General features: G+C 40.3%; 1 protein-coding gene across 1 annotated transcript; it reads right to left on the bottom strand.

Annotated features, from left to right (window-relative positions):
- Window positions 1-25,707, bottom strand: ube2h (ubiquitin-conjugating enzyme E2H (UBC8 homolog, yeast)). The gene is made up of 7 exons (XM_067582198.1): window positions 25,419-25,707; window positions 9,192-9,268; window positions 8,032-8,106; window positions 7,901-7,940; window positions 6,620-6,672; window positions 5,050-5,178; window positions 1-4,873 (listed from the first exon to the last, which is right to left on the bottom strand). The coding sequence occupies exons 1-7, from the start codon at window positions 25,469-25,471 to the stop codon at window positions 4,749-4,751; spliced, it is 552 nt and encodes a 183-aa protein (XP_067438299.1). The 5' UTR covers window positions 25,472-25,707; the 3' UTR covers window positions 1-4,748.
- Between the last annotated feature and the right edge of the window lie 44 nt (window positions 25,708-25,751).

Here is a 25,751-nt window from a genome sequence, read left to right as displayed (position 1 = left end):
TTTATACACATTGAATGTTTTATTAAAAAAGAGAAGTTATAACAGTTTATTTTATACACAACTATTTATGAGGTTATAAGCCTATTAATAGAGAGCATTTGTCTTTTTGACAAGCATGCCCACTTCACAATGCAAAGAAAAAAACAAGAGAAGGAGGGCAAAGTGAGGGCGAAGAAAATAAGACCAAGGATGGACTTTTGAAAACAAAACAAAAAACCTTTTGACTTCTTAACCCTCAAGTATCACACACTAGGTACCAAATACATTGTTTTTTTTTTTATTTAAAAAACTGCTATTTTCCATGCTGTGTGTGCCTGCTGAATCCCCTGATGGCAGCAGTAGGCCAGCACAGGGCACAAATCCACACAAGCACAAGACAGAATGGGATGGTGTGCACCAAGCGAGCCTCAACTCCACACCAGAAGCATGCAAGTGCACGAGAAGACACGGTAAACACACGGGGTGGGGGGGGGGGGGGGGTGGTATTACAGGATCAGGGTGCTGGCTCTTTGCAGCTGTGCTCATAAATGGGGAATGAGCCCTGGATGTCCTGTCTAAGGATTAATGATAGGCCAGTCCATTCACTTCGCTGAGGCCCTTCATCCTTATTGTGTCCGGCAGGGTGTGGGGGGGTGAGGTGGGGGGACTGTGCGTGTACGGTTGGAGGGCTATGGCTCTGGACTGGACTTTTTCTGCAGGTCTGCAGTTAGAAATGCGGGGACTCATCAGTCCCATCATGTGAAATCTAATTGTTTGGAGTCACTGTTTAAAACTCTGGATAGTTAAGACATTATCTGTAACGCTGTGGTTGTATAGCAGAAGAGGAGGAGGGGGAAAAGCCAAAAGGAAATTAAATAAAAAGCACAACAAACAGGTATTTCCATACTTTTTCAAAAATAATTCAAGTTGCGATGGGAAGAATTATCATTCACTGGTTTGAGGATATTTCTTGACTCGAGTTAAGAGACAATCTGAAACACAAAGGCAGTAATTATTCCTCTTGACATTGAAGAAGTAAGTCTGGGGAGTAACAAAAGAACAAAGGAGGCCAGTGAAAAGATCAGATGGTTGTCATGTTTACCATAGCAACACCAGGCCACAGCTGAGTATATCATCAATTTATTGCCCAGCAGATGCACAATGCTGAAAACCAAACCTATGATTTTCACCTAACACAAGAGTCGTGTTTTTGAAAAAGACAAAAATATCATTAGTTCCCTGTTGCACCACTGCATCATAATGTGCTTTTTTTTAAAAATTAAAATTCTCAACTGGGATATACTGTATTTTCAGCACTCAAGTACAATACTGCACAGATGTAAAGTAAAACAATTATTCCAATCTGGATTACTTAAAACAAAAAGTTCTCCTCAGTGTGATTATTTATCCGAACCATAACTTACAACAGTGGTGCTTGATGATTAAGATTAAAAACAAACAAAAAGAAAAAAAAAAAAGAGGTCTCTTTAAGGAATAAATACACATTTATAGGCAGCTTAGGGAGAAAACTCAAGTGTGAGACAGGGAATCTGTATTCAGCTTTGCAAGTTTGTTCTGTTTGATTGGATGTGGATCACAAACTTCACCACAGCCACTCCGAACACATGTAAAACATTCACATAGCTTTATACTGCCTAGAACATGTCAAATATCACACAAGTTAACTCTGCTCCAATTAAAAATGGCTGCATTCTGCTGGAAGCTAACCCCGAGCTAACATCTGAAACTTCCCCCGAGCTGGATGAGAGAGAAATTATTATCTCATCGTTTTAAACAGTCAAACTCTTCTGATAAACATTGGAAATTAAAAACAAACCAAGGACGTGTCTCGGTTTTAAATCTGAATTCAAACGTGGTGATAATTATGGGCACAGAATTGTGTTTGAAATCATAGCCTTTGTAGAAAATCCAATCTCTTGTCAAGGGCTGAACCACACTTTTGATTTCTGTACAGTTAGATCTATCAGGCTCTCTACAAGTCAAACGTCACCCTAGTTTGAAATCACTCACACTCATCTGTACAACTCTGAATCTGCAGGAGGAGGACAAGTAGGCATGTCTATGGAGTATCTTACATATTATCACACAACAGACACTAACTAAAAGTCAGATGAGCAATGAATGCTTTATCAGGTAAGTATACCAAACTAGCTAAGTCTATCTGTAATACAGCCATATAGCATATGTTGTTTAGTTGAAGTCACCACCCAGCAAAACTAACTATCCTGACATGTCAAAAACACAGTTCAACAAATATTAGCATGATTTCCATCCTTTCAATACCTTTTTGGGTGCAAAATGTTAATCACTATGCAAGATACAACCAAACTCATGTATTTCAAACCTGAGCCATAAAAGTCTAACAACCCTACATTAGCTCAAAGAAACCCAATGCCACTCAGCCCTGGGTAATTCCCCTTACTCTGCAACAGAGTGAAAATTTGGATGTGAAATCACAAATGTAATACGGGATCAAATTGCAGGAAGAGGTGAAGAAAAGTATGGTGAGTAAAAATGTGCTTTTCTAGTTATTCTTCCACCTTCATGGCTTTTTTTTGGAAACATGGTTTTAGGGGACTTCCTCAATGGTCATCTTCCTTTTGTGATGAGGCACAGAAGAGAGGGGGGGGGGAGTTGAGATCAGAGGTGAAAAGGTGGTTCCCCCACTATGATTCAGCTGTGAATCTCCCTTTTGGGAATCCACAATCTGCCACAAAGCAACCAGTGATTTTTTTTTTTTTACTGCAATCTCTGAAGTGAATACATTTCAAGGTTGTCTAGGTAGTTTGACTGCCATATTCGCCTCGACAAAGCAACACTCGCTCAGTGTTTCGGGTTCAACACTGACTTTTCATGAGGCTACAGAGAGGTGTCTTTATCACTGTACAAGGTAGATGCTGTACACAAAAAAATAAAATAAAAAAAAAATCCAAACGTGTTGACCCCCCCATCGGGCAAAAAGTGAGAAAAACAAGAAATAAAGTAGGCAAAACAGTCAAAAAAAAAAAAAAAAAGCTGCGATTGCAATCTCTTTCCACTCATCGTGGATTTACATCTTCACCTGCCACATTGAATCAACGATGAATGACACCAGAGGTTGTTTTTTTTTTTTTTAAGAAGTCAAATCTGTACATATGAAATCAATGGCAAATTAATTCCCCTCAATAAAAATCGCTACAAGCCTAAATGTCATATATCGGGTCCTATTTCGTAATCTTCAAACTAGTAATCCAAATAGCAATTCTGGTAGGCAGAGTCCAGTCGATGCAGTTGGTGTAAATACCACAGGTCAGACCAATATGAAGGGGCATGCATTGGAGTGAACTCCAGGTAACAGCGGAATGTAAGGAGGACCGATACAACACTAACCTGAATCTAGCTCCACATATCACTCTTCATTCTCACTCAGATCCACTCAATAACCATATGACTGTGTTTATTTCTTTTCACTAAAAGTAAAACAGAGTTTGGCACTGGTTTCCTAAATTCACCTGAATAGGTGATGTCAACACTCTGCCAGGAGGGTTGTTAACAATGAAGATACATTTTTTTGTTTAATAGCAGGAGTATAGATGATTGTAACATAGTGGCATCCTGCTAAATGAGACTGTTCGGTACCTGTGTTTCAAGGTGCCTCCTGACAGAAAAACCAGTGTAAGCTGCATGAATTATTAAATCCATATGGTCAGATGGTTAAAGAGTAGCTCTGGTCTATTTTCAGTTCCCATAATACCAACTGAGTCTGACCAGAATCTCCACAAATGCCTCATAATGGAGCCATCTTCATTGCCTTAGTGCACATCTCCTCAGTACAGTCTATGCAACTAGTGTACGTCCCAACAGATCAACACTCATAGCACCCGACATATGTCTTTTTCACCACATTGTCACTCACTCCTTAATAAGACATGTGTATATATATATGTTTTCCCTAAGGCTTGACCCTTGTTCAGTATTTATCTTGTACTGCACAGCGGCACACATTGACAGGCAGCTGCAGCAGGTCGACAAAGAGTAACAAAAAGTTCAGTAACAGCCAAGATAGCATCCGAACTGAAAGAGAAAGAAAGGTTGTTTTTTTTTTCCGACATGCCTCAATCAATATGTTGAAAAAGATATGCTTAGGCAGAATTTAGTCTGTCTATTGGCACTACACTTTTTTTAATTTTAATGTTAAGTATAATCAGATAGCTTCTGTCTTTGTGCATCTTAATAAATACTGTCTTGACTACAGGATGATATTTGAGAGCTGTGCACCCAGGCAAGCAAGACCCAAGCAGCTCTATAGTGGAGCTATAAAAAAAAAATCATTGGTCAGAATCAATTGGTATCATGGAAAAAAGACAAAAAAAATAGAATTCAGGTCAAACTCGAAAGTTATATTTTAAAAAGTGAAATTTGAAAAAAGAAATGAGCAGTTCACGGGAAGGGAGGGGAGGGGGGGATTTTTTTCTGGCTATGACTACATGACACACTTTTAAAAATGCAGAGATGACAGGGAGAGAATATGAAAGCAATCGCGACATCTGTGTGGGGAGAAACAGCTACAGAATGGGAGGGGTGTCTGTCAAACACACCAAAGGCTAGATATCCATAAAAATCCTTGTTTAGTAGTAATAATAATAATAATAAAAAAATCAACTTGTTTAAATATGAATATTATAAGTCTGCTTTCTCATGGTTAGGAAATCAAATATAGTCTCTGTGGGGGTTAAAGGAGGGGGCGGGATGGGGGAGCCCTCCTTTCACTACAACTCCATGTCCTGGGCCTCGTCTTCTGAGAAATCAGACATGGAGCTTTCAGATGAAGAGTCACCAGCCCCCTCCTCCTGCTCCTTCAGAGCCTCCTCTGTTGCATATTTCTGGATGTACTCTGTGGAAGGGAAAAACAAAGGAGAGTGTGGTCAAACATAGCCAAAACTCTCAGAGGACATTTTTTTTTGTTAGATAATGAATTTGGAAAAACAACTTTTTCCAGGTGTGTAATTAAGAATCTAAGATACCTGGGGTCTACACCCCACAGATTTTTAAAAAAAAATTAAACTGAACCTTTGATTTTCTGCTTGTACTCCTCTGGCCGGTGAAGGTACATGGCAGCTGCGTCTCCATTCAAAGGGTCGATGGGGTTTGGGTAAGCCAGCAGCTGCGGCAGGAACGACTCAAAGATGTTGGTCAGATCTGGGGAGGGAGACGACCAAGTCAAACTTTACCAACTGAAAGAAACATGTAATTAGATAATATAATCCAGGCTTCTCTGAAATGTAACCATTAATCTGAGGAGACTTGATGGAGAAACTAACGCTCACCTAATGTTTTGACAATCATACAGTACCAGTCAAAAGTTTGGACACACTTTGCCATTCACTTGAATGAGAGAGTGTGTCCAAACTTTTGGTTCTCTATGTCTGATATAAACACCTGCCTCTGTTAATCTTCCACATGAAAACTGTTACAATGCACCACTGAAGGTCACAATCAATGTACACGGATGTCAGTCACTGATGACCATACAAAAATAATCAAAGCTGCATTGGTCATAAATGTAAAATCCTCAGCTCGACAGCTTCACAGAGGCTTGAAGCAGACTAATCCCTTTCACTAGCTCTCTGCTAACAGGCCTCATCTTTCTCTCAGTGCTGAGGCCTAGTCAGAAAACCTGCAGTTCAGCTCTTATCTACTAGGTGTCAGCACTGGGCCCATCCAAATTGGGAAAACAAACACTTCCTACAGTCTATTGTACAGAATTATCATGTTTTGATGATTTAATCAGCTGCTTTTGTTTGCTTTCCTTTTGCAGAGGCTCATTACAGACAATGCTGGATTGATTAGCCTATTCTTTCCATGTATATGTCCAATCTTGATTTTCTTTTTCCCAAATACTCCACATTACAACATCTGCAGCAAGTACAAACAAAGGTGCTACACAAATGTGAATCTCCAAAGGGTCTGACTTGATTTAAAAAGGAGAACTGAGCAAGTTACCTCATTTGATTATCGTCAATGACCTAAAATCTGTTCCTTTTTTATACCACTCAGATCACTCCATCAGAGTTCATTTTGAATGAAATTACTTAAAAGCCAGTTAGGGCTTTAACATTCATATCCAGAACACCAGTGAAAATAAATAGGGAGTGATGCTGAAACATCTGCTAAGGATATTACTGTAAAACCATTTATATTGCTCAACAGCTATCTTAGCTGGAGGGGCTGTAATGAGAAATTAATGGGGAAATATACATGGAGAGGGGCGCAGGGACATGGAGAGCAGCAGAGAGAGAGAGACGGTAAGAAACAGTAAGTACAATCACTGCCATTGAGAGTATGTCAGCATGTCCCTGTCCCTCACAGCTGACAGACTGTAAATCATTCCTGTCAAAGTTGAATGTGTTCTGACCTTGCTGGGTGAGGGTATTACCTCATTAGTGTTCACTTCTCCCCCCAGTAAGTAGATTAGGGACAATTCTGCACCACTGCCTAATGCTCCCACAGTTGCTAGCGAGGGGGCTGGCAGCTACCTTTTTGGTGCTGATGGCACTGTGTCAAGTTCTTCACACATAATCACACAGACCCCAGTGAGGAAACTTAATATGGACACATACGACGCAGCAGAGCCACTCACCATAAAGGGCTGTCCATGTCTGGTTGATGACATCTAAGCACACTGTTCCTGACCTGGGAAACCGAGAAGAAAACAGAGTTAAAGTGGCAAGGCCAAAGGGCGGTAAGAGAGAGAGGGGGGCAGTCCCTATGGAGAGGCTAGATCCTCTTAAGTCAGCATTTCTGCATTTAATACACCATAACTTGACAACGAGGCTTGTCCCTTTTTCAAATGTAGAGGAGAAATGCGGCCCCCAAAATTGGACACCACTGATATATCTGTTTCAGCCCTCAGTAACCCATATGCTTAGTTGGCAGTTAATTGAGGGTCTTGTCAACTCGTAAAGTTGTAAAATATCACATGACCAGGTCAGATTTACCAGGTAGTTACATTTAAAATGCTAGCCACTCATAAATATATTGCTTTAGCTTCACCTTTGAAAAAGTGCCTACAAGATTTGAATAATGAAAGCCTGATATAAACACCACTGTTTGTTCTTGTTAGCTGACTAAATATGTTTTCACCACAGAAAATGAAAGTTGTATCAATATATTTAGTTTACCTTATACATTATTTGCCTGTTGTCTACTGTGTGTTGAACTAAAATGTAACAACTTGTACTGGAAACATGGTTATCATGAAATTTGCCCCAGTTAACCACTAGTAAGTAAACTTTGTCAGCAGTTTCCTAATGCTAAACGTAAAACTTCCTGACTTTAGGACCGCCCAGATGCACCATTAGTTTCAGCCTTTGTTAGGCTAGACTGTCTCATCTGGGGAGCAGGCACAGGTTTAGCCTGTCCTTCCAGTCATCCCAAGGACCCACCTTCATAGGCTACGTCCTTCAGAGGATCTTGCCTCTAAGCAGTGGATTAATGGGCACAGAGAAACAAAGAGCTTGGCCAGGTTTGTAATTTGCTTGATTTGCTGCTAAGCATTTTAGCCGATTATGCTGAAATTGGTGGCTAAAAATAAAAAGTTATTACATAAAACATTCACAACATAAGTTAATCTTTTTTTACTATTTCATTGCTCTGAAAAATTTAAAAAAATCAATATAGAAAACACTAAAAAATATGAATAAATTCCACAAATGTTTTTAGTTTACAATATGACAAGCCAGCTGTTTACAACATGACATAACAGCAAGCAAACATCATTTGATGAGCTTTAATACACAAGGCCTTCACATGAGTGTTAAGGATCAATAATCCAATAATCTACACCGCCATTATGGTCTCAAGTAACAGAAACCCATCGAAAAACATTGACACTTCAAGCACATGAGAGTGGTGAACTTACGCTTCATCAATGTTGGGATGAAAAATCTTGTTCATGAATCCTGAAAAAGAAAGGCAGAGCAGTTGAGGAGTGACTTTAAGAAACGTATTTCTCACAATTCGTTATCCCGCATGTGAAGTCAGAGCTCCTACCTATTGATGGCGATTTGAAAGGGTATTTGTCAGGAAGATCTACTCGCACCTTCCACACGCCTCCCTCGTACGGCGCTGTAAGTAAGGAGGAGACAGAAAAATGATGAAAGGACGCTGTTGGAAGACAGAAGAGAGACTTTCGTTCCATCCTTCATGCACGCCGATGGATTTAGACGCTGTGGGGTTGTATCAATTTTCTGCACTCTTTTCTCATCTGCTCAGAAACACAGCAGAGAAATGAGCTACACATGCCACTTCCCTCTGCCATTTTTCTTTTATTTTATGCAGTAATGTATTTCACCCCAGGAGAATTATTTTCCTCAAAAAAAAAAAAAAAAAAAATCACTTCATATAATACGCTAACATCAAAGAGGAAGAGAATGAGATTGTGTGTGTGTGTTTCTGTCCCAGAATAGCAGTGTGTAACAGGACCCTCATGTGCCAAAACTGAACAGCACATTAATGACAAAAAACCCCCCCCACGCTTGTCGAGGATGAATAGCAGTGAGCATGTACACACATACCCATACCATTTCATCTAGCATAGTTTCAAGGCATCACAAACAGGGTCAAAACACCCACTTCCTCTCTTTGGTGATGCATAAGTGGCAGCGGTTTTTAGAGCGACAGATGTTGCGAAAAAAGTCTAAGAAAGAAGTGCTTCCTGCTGATGAGGCTTGCTCTCCTCATCCAAATGCCTGGCTAGTCTCCGTTTCACACTTCGTGGCCTCGAGCCTGGTTTCAATCCGTTTTACATTCCTGGCCTACTGTGACAAACCTCTCTTCATGTTCCAAACAGGAGAATGACTGATTCCTTTGCTGGCTGCCCTCAGGACAACATTTATTGTCACTTCATGCACATCAGATGCGGTCAGATTATTCATTTTAACAGTTTATCTGTTTTTTTTTACAGCCAGTCCTAAAAATGCTAAGTGTTTGGTTAAGGAAGGACTGTAAATTGTAGAGCATTTAAGGTCCCAAGTGGACTACTGGCAAACACACATTTTTTTTTATAATTCGTTTCACGTTTTTAGAACCTGGGCGAACACACACTAGACCCTAGGGCCACTTTCTGGGACACACTAATTAGCCCAACAAGGATTCATTCAGCAAGTCAAAAAATAATCTTTTTGGTAAACCAGAAAAAGAGAAACACTTACTTCCTTGTGGTCCGAAAAACTTCACTACAAATTCATTGAGTCCGCTGAGGATGGTGACTTCATGTTTGCTCTCGATGCTGGAAGGCGGTTAAGGACAACAGCTCCACATGACCACACACACACACACACACACACACACACATAAATAACACACAACCTGTGGAAATAAAATGACTAACAATTACTGAATATGCTTTGGGGTCACATACTATTAGGCCTACCTGTCCTTCCCTATCCCTATTGTTGTGAGAAAGATGGCACAAGAAGAATCTGACCTCTTCCTTCTCTCTGATCCTACATCATTCTTTGATATTGTACAGAGTTATGAAGACTAACAAGGAATTATAGCTTCTGACAGATAATGAAAACAAATCAATGCAGGAAAATTACACTTGCATTCAGTTCTGACCCCTACTCCTGGAGAAACAGTTTCGGTAAAAAATCGATAGCTACATGCCAATTTGTCGAGTTTAAGAAACAGAAAAGTCATGCACACTCATACACACGCTGACAATCCCTCCGAAGCAATGCAGGCCTCCTTCCACCTGTCACTCTCTAATAGCCCTCTTGGAAATAAAGCACAAGTCCCTACAGAGAGATGGGTCTGTCTTCTTCAAGAAGCTCTGCGCTTCTACAAGTTTATATTACCACCCATACCAGGGTGTCTGCAGGATTCACTGAGCTAGAAAGACTCTTTAAGACCTCTTTAATGCTACATATAAAGCAATCTAAAACTTCTTTCTCAATCATATCGTACAAAGTATTAAAGTATGATGGAAAACCAGCGAGGATGATACGGCCAAGAATTCTTTTTATTATATCACATTTTTTTCCAGTACTTCCCCGCAGTATATAAAAATCGTTCCTACTTTTTTGAAGACTCTTGTACATTTTTAACAACTTCTCAGGTCTTTTAGGAAACCAAGACTAAGTCTTTTCAAGACCTGCAGATATCCTGTCTACTGCTAACAAAACCCAGTGTAATCTCTGCCTTGCCTGTAAGTGCAGCATTAAATTAAAACATACATGTTAGTTAGAAAGTATTAAGCTTTTGATAGAATCTACTATCTGAAATCAATCAAAACATCAGTTTTAAATTATGTCTGCAAATACCGACATAACCCAGACAGTGACAGAGAGGCTTTCTGACGAAGTATGTCAACATATACAAGTTACTTAATTGAGATACTCAATACTTTTCTCATGTAATCTTACGTAGTTGTGTAAGACTTCTTTGCAGTTGAAGAACTTAACTTTCATTATTACGGTACTATGTATGTCTGACCATTTCATTTGTAGCCTGAATCTAATCATCTCAGACTGCAGATGATGTAGTTTTGGTTGTTATTTAAATGTACAAATGCTTTTCTGTCGACTGCAGTGCCAGTAAGTGATAACACCAGACTTGCTCATGACACATATTCTTAGAAACAATTTGGCCAACCAGTCATTTTTTTTTTTTTTATAACTTGTTGTTACTTAAGCGTCCTTCTAATTTAACTTCAAACCTATACAGCAGCTGAGATTTAGAAAAAGCAGTGTTTCCTAAAATCGTCAGCCACAGGAGAGGTTTATTACGGTTGGCGAAGAGAAAATAAGCACCCAGTGTTTGCCTCTACAACTCCACTTATTGACATAATTACAGAAATAACAAGCCCTACAGTACATTAGTGTATTTTTATTCATTGTATCATATGGCAAATTGGATATACTGTAATGACACTCACTCTGATTATTTCTGATCCCCATTCTAACACAAATTCATCATGGAAAAATTATTTTTCTTTCATATAAGCAGAGGAAATAGGTACAGGAAATCAGACTGAAGCAGAGAGAGACTTAGAGAACAAATAATCACGTGTCACAGAAAGAGGAAAATGATCACAAAACAAGAATAGAAGACAGGCAAGAACACTTCGGAGACAAAAAGGTACAAGAGATGGCTTAAAAATCAGTTTTCCATGCCACATAGTAGCAGCTGGCTTGTCAATCCTGACTGAGTGTGTATCCCATTAGCAGTAGCACTGACCCCCAAAGGGTTAAATCAAACTGGAGGTTATTTTAAGCTCTGGTTGAGTCTGCGAAGAACAGACTGAATCCCTGGCTTCGGCAAGGAAATGTGTCATTGTCAGACAGAAGAGGAACCTCTCTGTTCTGACTGTTGGAAGTCAAGAAGCCATTCTGAGGCTCTCTGATGCAAAGTCCGAGGCAGAGCGAATAACCACAAACAGCATGAGCGCAAACAACAACTAGCCCACGTGCCATAGGGAGACTCCAGCACTTAAAGAAACACTTCTCCCCTGTTATGGTACATTCATAAATAAATGCATGCCTTCTGTTCATATTCTACAGTTCACCCACTTCTGCCCTTCATGTAAGGACATCTATGCATCTAACCAGTAGTGAAACCACCGGTGTGTGAGTGAATGTGTGTATGACCACATGATAGAAGGGCAGCGATGCCGAGTAGGGGGATGGTATGGACTGTGAGTGTTATGTTATGGAAGACAGCAGTGAGGCAGGGTGGGGGGAAAAAGCTATTAATGGGGTTGAATCAACAGTGATTATGCAGCAGGCTAATAGACACTGACCGTAGTGACTGAGATGCAAGAGAAAAACTGGTCCAGCTGTGAGTCAGTGAGACCTTTTACACACACATAACTGATAACTGTATGAGGAAACGTTTACAGGATACTGATATGAGTTTACTCTACTACACAAAACACCAAAATTACAAGCAGGCAGATCTGCAGTGGTCGGGTTCTTAGTGATCTGTACATATTCATGTGACCATAGTGAGATCATGTGAGAGAAGGAGGAGGTAGGTAAACGGAGTAGCTCATATTGCACCGTCTGACTTCTCACATTCTGTTACACTCACATGATAATGACTTGAACACAAGTTACACATACACAAACACACACACAAATCACTTGTGAGCAAATTTAAGTGCAGTCAAGAGTCACAAATAAGCGCATCCAGTTCTAACAGTAAACATGGCAGCAACAACTACAAAAGACATAAAGATACTCTTTATCTTACAGAATAATCTCTGGATTTGATGTCAACTTCACGACTCTACCCATGTCCTCTTATTTGCCAATCCCAAAACTATTAATTTATCAATAGTTAATTAATTGGTTTCTTGCAATCTTCCATGTCATCATGACACAATGGCATAACCCATTGGCCTCTTGTTTCAAACAGAGAGGCCAAAGACTCTGAGCACTCATTCCTTCCACCCAGTAAATAACTTTGAGTCCCTGTCGACAACAACTCCATCCCACTATGAAGGAGTTTGGCAGGTCTGTTAAAACATGAGGGAGTTCCTAGTAGAGCTTGTAAACTCCCAACTGGTGGAAAGAGGATTGGGAGTATAGGTGACAGGCAGCCATTCAGCTGGCCAAACAGAAAGAGTCAGATAAGTGGACGGTCACAAAACTGGATAGGCAGGACACATACCAATTAACTATGAGCCGCAGTGTCTTTTTGTTTGTTCTTGAATAATGGTGATATGATACATTGCATTCGCCAAAGGGAAGGGAAATAGGTTTCACCTTAGCTGGCATGAAAGAAAGAAAGCAACTGGGTTAAAGAGTGTACTGTAACAAACACTGTAACCAAACCAACAATGACCTTAACCTATATCCTGAATATAAAAAGTCTAGCCTGAAAGTAGTTACTGAGCAATCCACATACAGTAAATAGGACAGGATATTTGGTATATTCTGTATATTAATGTGCCTGTAAACACACGCATTGTTACCCAACAAAGATTCAACTGGTTCAAGCACAATTAACTGAACTACCAAAAGTGTTTTCACCAACGTTATGCATCTACTTGTTTCCCCATCCTCAGCATTACGCCTACGTCCATCCCCCCACCTTGGATTAGTATAGATAAGTCATAATCTGTGGACAGCACCGGGTCAATATCCTTTTACACACACATATAATCTGATACACAAAGCCCAATCAATCCAGAAGAACATACACATACACACATCCTCAACCCTGAAGGCCCTGAACTGTAACAGCAACACCGTCTCCTGAGTAAACAACACTGTTTCACTGCCAAACTTCCTTCATACATGACATACTGTCTTGAAACACTAACTGACAGTTGAAAATGCAGTGTAGAGAAAAAGGTCTAAAAGAGCTACTTTCAGACTACCAATTAAGCCTCAATAAAATGTTTTAGAGTTTATCCAAGTACTAAGCTCAATGTTAACCTGATTTTTAACTTTATAAAGCACATAGAAATGCTTAAGTGTAAAAATATGCAGTATATAGCATTTACGGTTGCGGTCTAGACATGTCTTGTTTTCCTACTGGTCCATTCAGGCCTCTATCCCTGTCTGACCCAGGATCAAAATATCCCATCCTGACCAGCCTCTTCCTGAGTATGGAAAACAAACGTTGCGGTGAATCATAAACGGCACTCTGTCAAACAATGCGGTGTCAACTATGCTCCAGTGTCTCCCTCTTTGGACGCAGAAGTTGTTGATCTGGTAAAAGGGGGAGGCACCGGCTGCTTTCAAAGCACTTCCCTGCTTCTGTCATCTTTCTTTTGAGGAGAGGAACGGAAGGAAAACCCCACACTTTTCTTTCATCATCAGGGTGATGTAATATGTTTTAAAAATCCAGTATTAACCAGTGCACGCAGAACACAATAAAATGGATTTCTGAGCAGTAACTTTTTATTTTCTATCTCATTTTGTGTTTTCTGGAAAAACAAATTAATCAAAAAGTGTCAGCAAGCTTCAAAATGACAATAGTAGCACAAAATTAACAAAACATTTTTTTCTAATATTGTACATCCTTATGTCTTAGGCATGTACTGAAGAGACCACACTGACTCCACAGACCAGTTCAGGTTATTTAAAACCCAGCACTCAATACTCTGACCACCTGCTGACACCTCCAGCTTCAAGTAATCCTTTTAAATTGAAAGTATAATGCTTCTGGGCAGACTGGGTTCAAATAACAGGAAAAGACAAATCAAAGAATCCCAAAAACATGGGGAGAGCATGGGGTTACTGAATAACAGAGTGTACACCATGCATAATTTTCAGTTATTAATGGTACTGATAAGTCAGGAAGACTGTTAGACGTATTGTGTGAACGCAACATAAGACACACTGCTTATATTTCAGACTGTGAAAGCAAAGCCAAGAAGTCTGCCTGAAAGACACTAATAGTCAGTAACCCCCAAAAGCCAGCAGGGAAGAAGAACATAAAAAGGAGAAGGTAGAATAAGGTCAGCCAACTAAACAGAGAGCTGAAACAGTGAGAGTGAGTGAGAGCATGAGAGGATGACGGAGAGAGCTGTTAAAGATTTAAGTAAAAGAAACATGGAAAGAATGATGCCAGAAGAGAGGCAGAGAGATAGTGATGGAGAGATAATGAGACACAGAGTTCAGCCTGGTGAATGCTGATCTAGCCTTGCAGGCAGAATGACATCATTGCTGTGGACTGCAGGCCAGTGATGATGAGTGTGTACACAGACACAAAAGACAAAACAACATTTCTGGATATGACTTTACCGAGAAAAGCTATTAATAGCTTTTTAATTTAGGTGATACTTGAGAGTTTTGTGATTCTAAATTCCCTGGTGCATGTAGTGAGTATGTACTATATGAATATCCATCGAAGTTGCAATTGACTTGTCGACATTAGAAGATTTTTCTAGAAAATAAACCTATTTTTAGAGAGGTTAATATACAATTTTGTACTGAGCAGTTTTATTTCCGAAGAGTAGTAAAATTAGACTTGAGTAGAGTAGACTTGTAGCATTATATAAAACTATCATCTCTTAAAAAATTAAAAAGGATTAACGCATTGGAAATATACTAGAAAGATTATTGAGGTAAATAACAAAGAGAGTGGGGCTAAGTTAAGAGCCTTGTGGTACACCTTTACCAACTCACTGTGATTTAAACAGCAGCTTTTCATGTTTAATATATTGGCTGTTGCTTTTGGAGCAAAAACATTTCCAATAACAACTGAAAATTGTTCAAAATTGAGTTTGAAAGAGATACAGTGCTACACCCTCACCACTAAATGATCTGTCAACACAAAAGAGGTTGTAACCAAGCAGGAACAAACAGAAGCAGTGGTTCTATAAAAACAAGAATGTTAGTAGAGCAACCTAGCATACAGCACAACTCATCTACTACTGTGTATGTTAACATGTTATAACCCCCAAAACTGTCTTATTGCAGAATTTATCTACATATCATAAGCATACTAATTATATTCCACAGACAGATGCTACAAACCAGCCTGCTTTGGTAGCAAACACTCATGTCATTTCCCTCAGACAGCTCTGTCTGAGGGAGTTGAAATGCTTTGCCGCATACTGAAATTAGGTGAACTGCATGCTGACAGCACGGTGTCTTTGTTTGCCTTGAGCAGTAGTGTGGCCTTGGTTAAATAATGTGGTGTGAGAGCGTTTTTTTAAAATACATAGGAATTGGATGACATAAATTTGTCAATTTAGCCGTTTTAAATGACAAAACACTGAGAGTAACTTGTCTGAGAGTACATCTTCATTCAGAGATGAGGAACTTCAAGGCTGCAACCTCTCTTTCGCTTTCTCTCCTCTCACACACACCCATTGTGGCGACAATATACAATCAAAGGCATTGCAGATGAAAGGCAGGAAATATATAAGTTGTCCTCAACGTGTAAGCAAGGGTAGGCTTCCTATAAACTATAGAACTACCAAAAAGAAATGCACAAGCTAGGATTCATTGCCTGCAAGAGACAAAGACAAGAAGACCTACTTCTAAAAAAAAACAACGGTGACAGAAAGCAGCTTTGTACAGCTGAAAGACAATAAGGGAACAGACAACAAAGTCTATACCAACATTACACCAACAACAAAGCTGTTCCTTTCTTCTTCCTCCCAAAATGAGCTCAATGCCTACTCTCTGATATTGAAAGTGAAAAAAGAGGAAAATGAATCTAAGTGTGTGACCATAGGTGTAAAATGTTTGCTTGTATGCCGTCTCTGCCAGTATACACCTTTATCTATAGATTTCTACGAATTAGTGTGCTGCACCGTGCCAAGCAGGATTACTGTGTGACCTCCACTACACTCAGCGGTCTGAAAACAGAGGCAGCTAGTGTAGCACAGCAACCATCCTGCCACAGAAGGCAGAGCGAGTGATAGGCAGGGTGTTGCTGTGAGAGTGTGATTTAATCAGCTCAAAACCAAACAAACACCGTTCTCCCCTGCAGCCAGCACCAGCCAACCCTACTGACCCACTCCTCCACTCTTTGCCCCTCTCTCTCTCTCTCTCTCCTCTCTCTCTCTCTCTCTCTCTCTCTCTCTCTCTCTCTCTCTCTCTCTCTCTCTCTCTCTCTCTCTCTCTCTCTCTCTCTCTCTCTCTTCTCTCTCTCTCTCTCTCTCTCTCTCTCTCTCCTCTCTCTCTCTCTCTCTCTCTTCTCTCTCTCTCTCTCTCTCTCTCTCTCTCTCTCTCTCTCTCTCTCTCTCTCTCTCTCTCTCTCTCTCTCTCTCTCTCTCTCTCTCTCTCTCTCCCTCTCATACTGAGGCTAACATTTTCCCCTAGCTGTTTACTTTCTTTTATTACTCATTATGTCAGACTCTCCCAACTCAATTTTAATACAGATTTGGAGCCTGACTGAATCATTCCAACTGTCAGAAACCCCCTCAAACCCCCGGCTCATTAACTCTGCGGATAGATAATCCTATGAATACATGTTGAGCTGAAGGGGGACAAAAATAACAGCTCCCATTCAACCAGACCTTGATGCAAATTTTCCATTTACAATACTGATACCACAATAATGAGTATCTGGCAATATCAATCAAATTTGTTCCTCTTTAATATCCACTCAGTTGTCACTAAACCATTTATATTAAACTTTTATGCTCCTTGTATTGTCTAGTAAAAATGACTTTATTCTTTTCAATTTGCTTACTGCCTCAACAAATTTTATTCACAATTGTAAGCCATTGATAGACCGACCATTAAAAGGCCATTGATCAACCATTAAAAGTAAATTTAGCTACAGTAGCTATAATGGACAAAGTGGAGGAAAAACATTACAGAAACAATCACTTTGATACTCATTTTCACAATTCTAAATGAGGAAGTCTTGTTTAATTTGAGTATAGCTGAAAACTAGCTAATCATCAAACCAGCTTGATGGAACTCAAAGGTCACAGATGTCAGTTTAGTGTTCTTTACATGTGTGGTGTCCAATGGTAGACCAGAGGTACACCAGTAATAAGGAGCTTAAATGTGTTTGCATGTTTGCTTGATGGAAAGTATGGTACCTTCCGCTGGAATGGAATCTTAAAAAGTAATGCTGCGAGTTATTCACGGCCCCAAATCTGATTTAGACGAGTTCTGCAACAGCCAACGAAACTGAGTCAAGTTTCATCATTGTCAGTGTGGCCTGGTTGTTCTCAGCTCTCCTGTGAGGCAATGGGGTCCTGCTTGTCCATGACTGCCCTGGCAGGCACTGATAAGTGAAAGGAGGTGTGTGGGTAGGGCCTGTGGTCTTTTGCCAGCTGTTCTCACTTCCCCTTTTCCTAACCACATCTCACAAGAGATACAAGGGATCTCCCTTCTAACTCGGTGGATCTGCACTACTAAGGTTTTAATAACGTGCACTACAACTCACTTGTAAACAAATTAAGCATGTGATTGTTCTATGTGGACCAGAAATAACTTAAAAGGCACAGGGAGTGACCTAATCCTTCAAAGACTCCACTAGAATAGTTGTACTAAAGCTCACTCCGTTTACTAAAATTTAAGCGGAGGTGATCAGGACATTTTCAGGTCACAGCTACCAAGTCAAAATTTTACAAGCATGACATGAGATACATTAACTTACTTTAACCTCTGCTTATCACTAAAAACACACCAGTTTTATTGATCTCTGACAAGAAATCAAATACATGTCTGACAAACTTTAATCCTGATTAACAACACATTTAAACATTCTTAACTTTGCCAGCTACTACTACTGCCTCAAAGTTGCTCTTACTATCTGGAGTATAGTTAAAGAAACTGAAAAATTAAACAAGGAACACTATCATCACATCTCCTTATCTGCGATTTTTCCAACCTTCATTCAAGTTTGAAGAGCAAAACAATGTATGTGAGTTTAATGTTAACATGCTGTACTCGCAGGTTTTGATGTGTTGCGCAAAAATAAAGCAGAATTCTCTCTTAGAGCACTGAAAACTAGTATGTGAATCTAAATGAATGGTGTTATTGAGCAAAGCTGGGCTTGTCTGTTCTCAAAGCATCTAGCTCCTTCTGACACATTAAGTGTTGAAATACTGATGGAGTGCCTGGTGCCAGCATGTGCGGCCTCTGCGAAAGAAAACCTTGCAGCAAGTTTTACATATCAATGGACATATGGCCCCATAGGCTTGACTCACTGAAATCCACATGTAAATATCTGGTAGCTGTTAAGTGCTGCACTCACTGGATGGTGAATGGTAAGTATATTAACTCTGTGAATACCTCAGTTTCATTTCTGCTTTGGTAAGTAAAGTTCAACATCTAGAATTTTGACATATTTAACATATGATATGATATTTGGATTTGGATTTGGATTGGATCTCCAACTGCAAATATGACTTTACAGAAAATAAAACAGCCCAAATAAAACCTATACTTATGTAACAGGTAGTCTAATATGTTGAATCTGTGTACATTTTATCCAGTTATTCTACATTATCACATTAACCTACATATGTAAACACAGATACCATCCATCCCTGAGGTGAAAACATGTTGGAATGTACCTTTTAAACCAACATTACAGTAACAGTTTTAAAAATTCACATAAATATAAAAAGCTGTCTTTGCATCTTTGCAGTTATACAAAGAGCACATGCTGTGAAACAATATAAAGGCCTGCTGTTTTAAACAAAGAACCACAACAAAACAAAAACACCCAGCTCAATGCTCCACAGATAATCACAAATATCATAATCGCTTTGCATTGCAGATTTGGTTTCCACGAGATACAGGCACCAAAAATACTGTGTTAGCTGATGGCTACCTCCCTGTATGAGAGCTGGAGCAGCACAGTACTGCACAGGCTAAGTTCTTTGTCTTCTCTGGTGAGAGATGAGAGCCCACCCACTGCAATCTAACGTGAATCCCTCAGCTGCTCCTCCTCTCAGCCCTTCACTAAATCAACAGTCTATTTACAGCAATAGCACAGAGTCTCTCTGTGTATGCACGTACGTGTGAGCTGCGTGCGTGTACACACAAACAATATGATCGTTAATGATCACAAAACTGAGCCAGGGCAGGAGGTACAATGACCTGAATCTGAGGAAACTGTCTAATGAGCAAATCTACTGACAGATAAGACAAGATTTGCTGTCTGTTGTGCAGACAAAATAAAGGAACAGATGAATCCCGAATTTCAACACTGACGTGTTGAAGAAACTGCAACTTGGGCAAACCTGGATTTCAGTTTAGTGTGAAATGCAGGCATACGGCTAATTTTATCTAATTGATACAGACAAGGGACGAGCAGAGGCAGATTGCCAGATATGCCATGTATAGGGTGTGGATAGTGTAGGTTGCACTTTCTTGATAAGGCCTCGTTTGCCTCATGCATAGGCTATTTTAGCTGAGACAATAAGAAGTCAGTAACATAAATATATTTTAGACAACTGGATTCAGTGCCACAGGCACATATGCCAACATAATGATCAAACATGTAGCCAGCCTATCGTCACTCCTTTGATTTTCCACATTAAAGGAGCAGTGCACGTGAACAGCAGAGGCAGGCAGAGTTCCCCAGCTCCCCAGAAAAAAAAAATCATGCGAAACAAAGAGAGGAACTTCAGTCCATCTGTTTTTCTAAGAGAACTCAGCCATGCGTGCAGGAAGCTTCACTGTTTGCACTGTGGGATTAACAGTGAGGGCCTCCAATCTCCTACTGTCAGAGATGCCTTGCTCCCGAACCCCAAAAACAGGACTGTCAATCAAGGTGGGGGGGGGGCCCTTGACTAGACTGGGAAGGCGGGGGGTTGTGGCAGTTTCCTCCCATCCTCAGTTTACTACATTAATTTAGGTCTATTCATGAACAAAGAAAAATAAAAAGAGCAGAAGTTTGATTAGGGAACCTCTTAAAGAATGAGTGTATGCCTAAGTTTCCCCTCTTTTGTAGCAAACAAAGAAGAGACATGTTTTTATCCTGCAATTACATTATTTTTTTATGCTCCTGTTGCATTACAGGAACCAGTCAAATATCAGTTGGAAAGACAATTTTTGGTCACATGCAAAAATCCAGTCTGAGAACCATAAATTATAAATCTCTGTTTAACTGTATACAAAACAAAACCATCTGAATGCAGGTATTATATTTTCAGATGTTGTAAAGCTTTCCCAGGATTCAATGACACCATAGTTATCTCAGTTTAGCCTTCGTAATTCCATACTGTGACTGGTTGAGTATACCCAGTAGATGGGCAATTTCCAACATAAAAGGCAGTGTTTGAGCTTCTTACTACAGATTACATATTAACCTCAAGCCACAATGAACGTGGACTAGGAAGTGATAACTCGACATCAGGGTCAACAATGCTTATCAAAGCAAGGCTAAGTAGAGGAAAAAAACATGGCTCAGGTAAACACTTGTCTCTAGACATAGATTCTCCTCCAACAATGAATAAATTGCAGCATCTGTTTTTTGTTGACAATATAAGTTTATACCTACAGTATGCTTTCTTTGCTGACAGCATAATGTAAAATAGTACTATGGGCAAGTTTTCTGTAACTTTCTTAACTTCTATTACACCATAACAACAAAGCACATTGTTATTTTATGGAACAGGATCACCAGACCAGAGCGTTCTCCATTCTCATCATGGGTTCATCATGCTCCTATTCATTCAATCAATCTCTCAGTCAGAAGCAGGCAGAAAACTGCTGGCTCCTTCCCTACAGTAAACTGCATCTAGTTGGTTCAGTCCTGCAATAATAGCGCTGAGTGCAGATTAGCTGCCTGTGACTGTGTGACTTGGTCTGACCCAGCAGCGGGAGGTGGAGGTCACAGGGGCTCCTGTAAACGGGAAACACAAAAGGCTCCGCTGCTGATGCTGTCCGGATGTCATGTTACAAGGGCACAATGGGGCCGAAACACCAAGCGGAGGGCAGATAAAGCTCAGGATTGGTATTCCTTTCAGGGAGGGTGGAGGATGTGGTGAGGAAGGGAGAGAGGGAGGAGGTGGACAGTGCCCCTACAAGCCTACCCCCCGACTGTGGACAACTGAATAAATCAGACTTACTGCAGGCCAAGTGCTGCTTCAACAGTCACTTCCAGGAAAAAAATTGGACCCCTGAAACTCACCTTGAGCGGTGATGAAACACAAAATATGACATACCTGAATCATGTGAAGATGCTAATTTAGGGATAAACGATAAAGACCCATATATACTAGTATTGATGCCAGCTATCATGACGGATACTGGGGCTGATGAAGCATGCAACACCCGCCCCCCCCCCAACTCCACCACTACTGTGTTGAACATAATTCATTGGTGGTCATGCTTCACAGCACTGCTATCCCATCACTTTCAGACCTTCCGGCAGCAAATGAAAGGTTGCACAGCACAAGCTGAGATGCAGTTTAGTTAATATAAAATGCCCTCACATCTGCTTTGAGGTAATGAAATTTCGTATATGAACAAATGTACACCTCAAGTTTTCATGCTATTGTGAAGATAAATACAAGAATGGCCTCAGCAGTGATTAAAGAAGTGCAGTTTCAAAGAGCTGAACAAAGTGAGGTTTACTGATTTGACTTTTTTCAAACTCTGCTCTTTGATGTTAAGAATTCATTAGTTAGTTTGTCTATGCCTTTTAGGAGGGTGCCTATATTTTTTACTTATCAAATTCCATAGCATTCATGCCACATAGTATGTACAGTGTGTTTATCCAAGGCCATGTGAAAAAATTATTGATTTTACCAGGTTACCAGTCTAGTTATATTTAAAAAATATAAAATAGATTTGTGTAAGTGGGAATTTCGAAGGAGACAAGCAGGACAAGCTTACACACAACAGCCTTGTTGTGGGAAACAAATCAATAAATTTCCATAAAAAAACCTGATAACCTTGCAAACATTGTGATGGCAGAAAAATTATAAAAACACACATTTGTCTTCAGATTTTTCTTGACTGTGTATTAATTGTAGTACAGATAATCCACACATTTTCTTTTCTGTCCCATTCTCTGCATTAAAATCCATAGGCCCAGACACCACAAGAGCTTGTGTTAGCATTCACAATAGGCTTAGTCTTTTGTAATCTACCTGTGCTCAAATTCCAGCAGCTTACTGCTTAAAAGCATTTGTAAAGCCAGAGACCAGTGATGAATGCATGCAAATAATAGCACAACTACCTACACAGTATGTGCAGTCAACCCCACACAACAAGCTGAATGTAAACCTCTTTGAAACGACACACTCTGCTAAGACTCTTGTTCAAGTACACCATGTTCCAAAATTAACGCAACATGTCCGAGAGCAAAGGTGAATAGCCAGTGGCCAAAGGTCAGGCAGGTCATTGAAGAATAACGCTAGCTTAGGACTAAAGCCTGGCAAGAACTGAACAATAAAAAAAAATACCATCCATCCCTGAAGCGAAAACACTCAAGACTATAAGTTTGAAAAGGAGAGGGTGAAGGAGTAGTGGACAAATAAAGATACATGTAAAGTCAGTGTAAGCCAACACCTAATGCCTTCTCCATTATTATTTCATTAAATAGTTCAAAGATTTCAGGCTATTGGCATGCAAACACACAGACTGTACATTTGGCACAAAAAGCAGGCTGCTATCCATTGGCTTGGCTTAGGACAAAGCTCAAAGCTTAAATCCAGTGATACTACATGCTGAGGTCATTCTGACATTCATTTTCATGAATTCCCTAATGCCCCCCGTTCTAGATTCTCAGCTCTCCTGTGGCCGAAGCAAATTAATGCGTGGGGGCTCTCAGTGTCAGCCCGTAAGAAAGAAGCTGCTCCGGTCTAAAAGGCAGTGCGAGTTTCAGGTTTTGGTTTCACCAGGGGGAGACACAGTGATAGGGAGCACAGAGAAGAGGTTGTTACTGCTAGTTTTGCTCTAGGGACACAAACAGAAGGAAGGGACTTTTGCCCAGACCGGTAGCCCTTTTTACCTCAACCCAATAAGATAGCCCAGTCGGCAGTGAACCCATGTGCTATGTCACTCAGTCAATCTCAATTCTGTAGACCTACATTTAAACACAGAGAGCTGTCTTTCTCAATACTTGCTGACCACTGCTCACCCATGGTGTTGTAACACACACACACACACACACACACACAGGTCATTGTATGGAATTGAGCAGGTGGCATACAGCAAACCTGCTCTTGCCTGTCAGTGAAATAGCTCAAGGAGGAGAGGGGGTGTACTACCCCCGATACTGCAAAGTTGTGAGTGTGTGTGTGTGTGTTGCAATCCATAAAAACTCTTGCTCTGTCTGCCTCAACACCACATCACAGCCTACACACAAGTGGAGTCGAGAGGGGGGAGCAATAACTTGCTCAAACAAGCACTGTTGCTAGCTAGCAGACGTAACAAAATGCCTCAGGCAACAGGCCAAAAGCCAAGAGAATTGTAGCTTGAGAAGAACTAGATAAAAGCCTTCTTGTTGATGTGTTTTTACATAAAGCAGCCAAATGTTTCAAATGTATGTGCTAGTGATATTCCAACTCTAATGTGACGGTATGAGGCAGGGTGTCTTATGAAATGTAGAATCAGTATTGCATAAGTCAGAAAAGATATATATACATATATACAAAAAGAACTCAGAATACAGTATTTCTTGCATTCAGTTTAAAACTTAAAAGATCAAATTGAAAAGACTTTCAAACTTTTCCCTTTGAGACAACTTCCCCTTGTTTTTGATTTATTTTGACCAGCCCATTTCTAGCCCCATATTTGACTAAGCTTTGCAGCCATCCCATCAGCTGTTCTAAGTCCCTCCCTCTGGTGGTTTCCGGCTAGTAACAGACTACCCAATCATTAAGCTGGTTTCCACTGTGCTGGGACAAAAACAAAACTACTTTTTTCATACTCTTCTAGAACATTGTATGGACTGGAAATATGTTGTTTTGGTTCATTTTTTTAGAGCTCCCTCTGTCAGCCATAATTGAAGTTAAACAAATACATCAGGACTACAAAAGTAAACATGGTGACAAAGACTTGGAAAAACAGAACACCCTAGATGTTGCCTGAAAGTTCAAGCTATCCACAGTGAAAACGATTGCTGCCTCATGACACCTGCTGTGCCACTAAACAAGCAGCTGCCACGATCAAGTCCAATTCCAATATTAACAAAACAACCAACTATAACCATTTTTAAAATGATATAAGTTTGCCTCCCATGTATCTGCCTGCAGACACTGAAGTACAGTGAGACACATAGATCAGGTGGCCATTTTGATGTTGAAATTAACCAACAGACTAGCCAGCCAGCTCAGCAGCGTTACAAGGTAACATTTCAAGTGACAGATGCAATAACACAGTTGGAAAAACATTAGTAGGGTTACAAAGCAAAAGCTAATTAGACCCAGAAAGCTACACATGCTGCAATAACGTCAACGTATTTACGAGTGTAGAACAAAAGACATTTTCAGTTGACGTTAGCCTTACGTTATGTAAACAAGCTCCTGTGTCAACGTGTAAAGAGGCAATTTGACTTGAGTCCCCTGACAACAGGCTGGACAAAGAAACCAAAATTGCCATAAGGTGCTTAATATAGTCTACCGCTGCCAGTGGTGCAACAAGATGAAAGACATTCCTGGAAAAGGAGAATAACGTTAGCGTCTGTTCGGCTGTTGCAGTAATTTTCGAATATAGACAGCAAGCTAGACAACAAAGCTGAATCTTACGAAAATATAGTGCTGGAAAAATGCTGTAAGGACCGATCAGATTATCTAATACAGCTGTCCCGATAAGCGACTGAAGGTTCGCAGGACAGAAATAGCTAACACTTGGCTTTGCTAGCAAAATGTTGTTTACACAAAACACCAGTCATTCACAATGAACGCTCTATCTGCGTTAGGTTACTAAGCTAAACCAAGCAGCGTTAATAAATAGGGGTAGCTCATATTACATTTCCACATACATTCTGACATAGCTGACTAGCAGACAGCGATTGAGAGACTGTTGTTTATGTCCAGAAAAGGATACAGTTTCACCACATCGGTATCCATTCGCCTTTTACCCGGACTTGGAGACGACATTTTTGCTATTTCCACCGCAGAACACCAGTGAGTCAACTGAAAGCTAGCCCCCCGAAACGCTAGACAGTCTAGCAAACTGTACTATCCGAAAGTTAACATTTGCTTTCAGAAATGTTCACCGCAAAACGTCTTCTCTGTTGAATGTCTCTCTGTCCTAGTGTGCTGCTGAGCTAACGTTAGACCTCTGCTGTTCACTGCCTCTCAACGCTCTGACCATGGTTCTGACAAGCTGGGATCCCTCCGCGGACGACGTCATATATGTGCGACCACACTTCTTTGT

Source organism: Thunnus thynnus, chromosome 23 (assembly GCF_963924715.1).
Source record: "Thunnus thynnus chromosome 23, fThuThy2.1, whole genome shotgun sequence".
Classification (NCBI taxonomy): Eukaryota; Metazoa; Chordata; class Actinopteri; order Scombriformes; family Scombridae; genus Thunnus; species Thunnus thynnus.
The sequence above is the reverse complement of the archived record's forward strand: the minus strand, read 5'-3'. Positions and strand labels throughout refer to the sequence as shown.

Excerpts from the sequence above, each read along its gene's own strand:
- ube2h (XM_067582198.1), bottom strand. The coding sequence starts at position 25,471 with ATGTCGTCTCCAAGTCCGGGTAAAAGGCGAATGGATACCGATGTGGTG. Across the intron at positions 5,179-6,619 it reads GACATGGACAGCCCTTTATG|ATCTGACCAACATCTTTGAG; the intron begins GTGAGTGGCTCT and ends CTCCCTCCCCAG. Across the intron at positions 4,874-5,049 it reads GTACAAGCAGAAAATCAAAG|AGTACATCCAGAAATATGCA; the intron begins GTTCAGTTTAAT and ends TCCCTTCCACAG.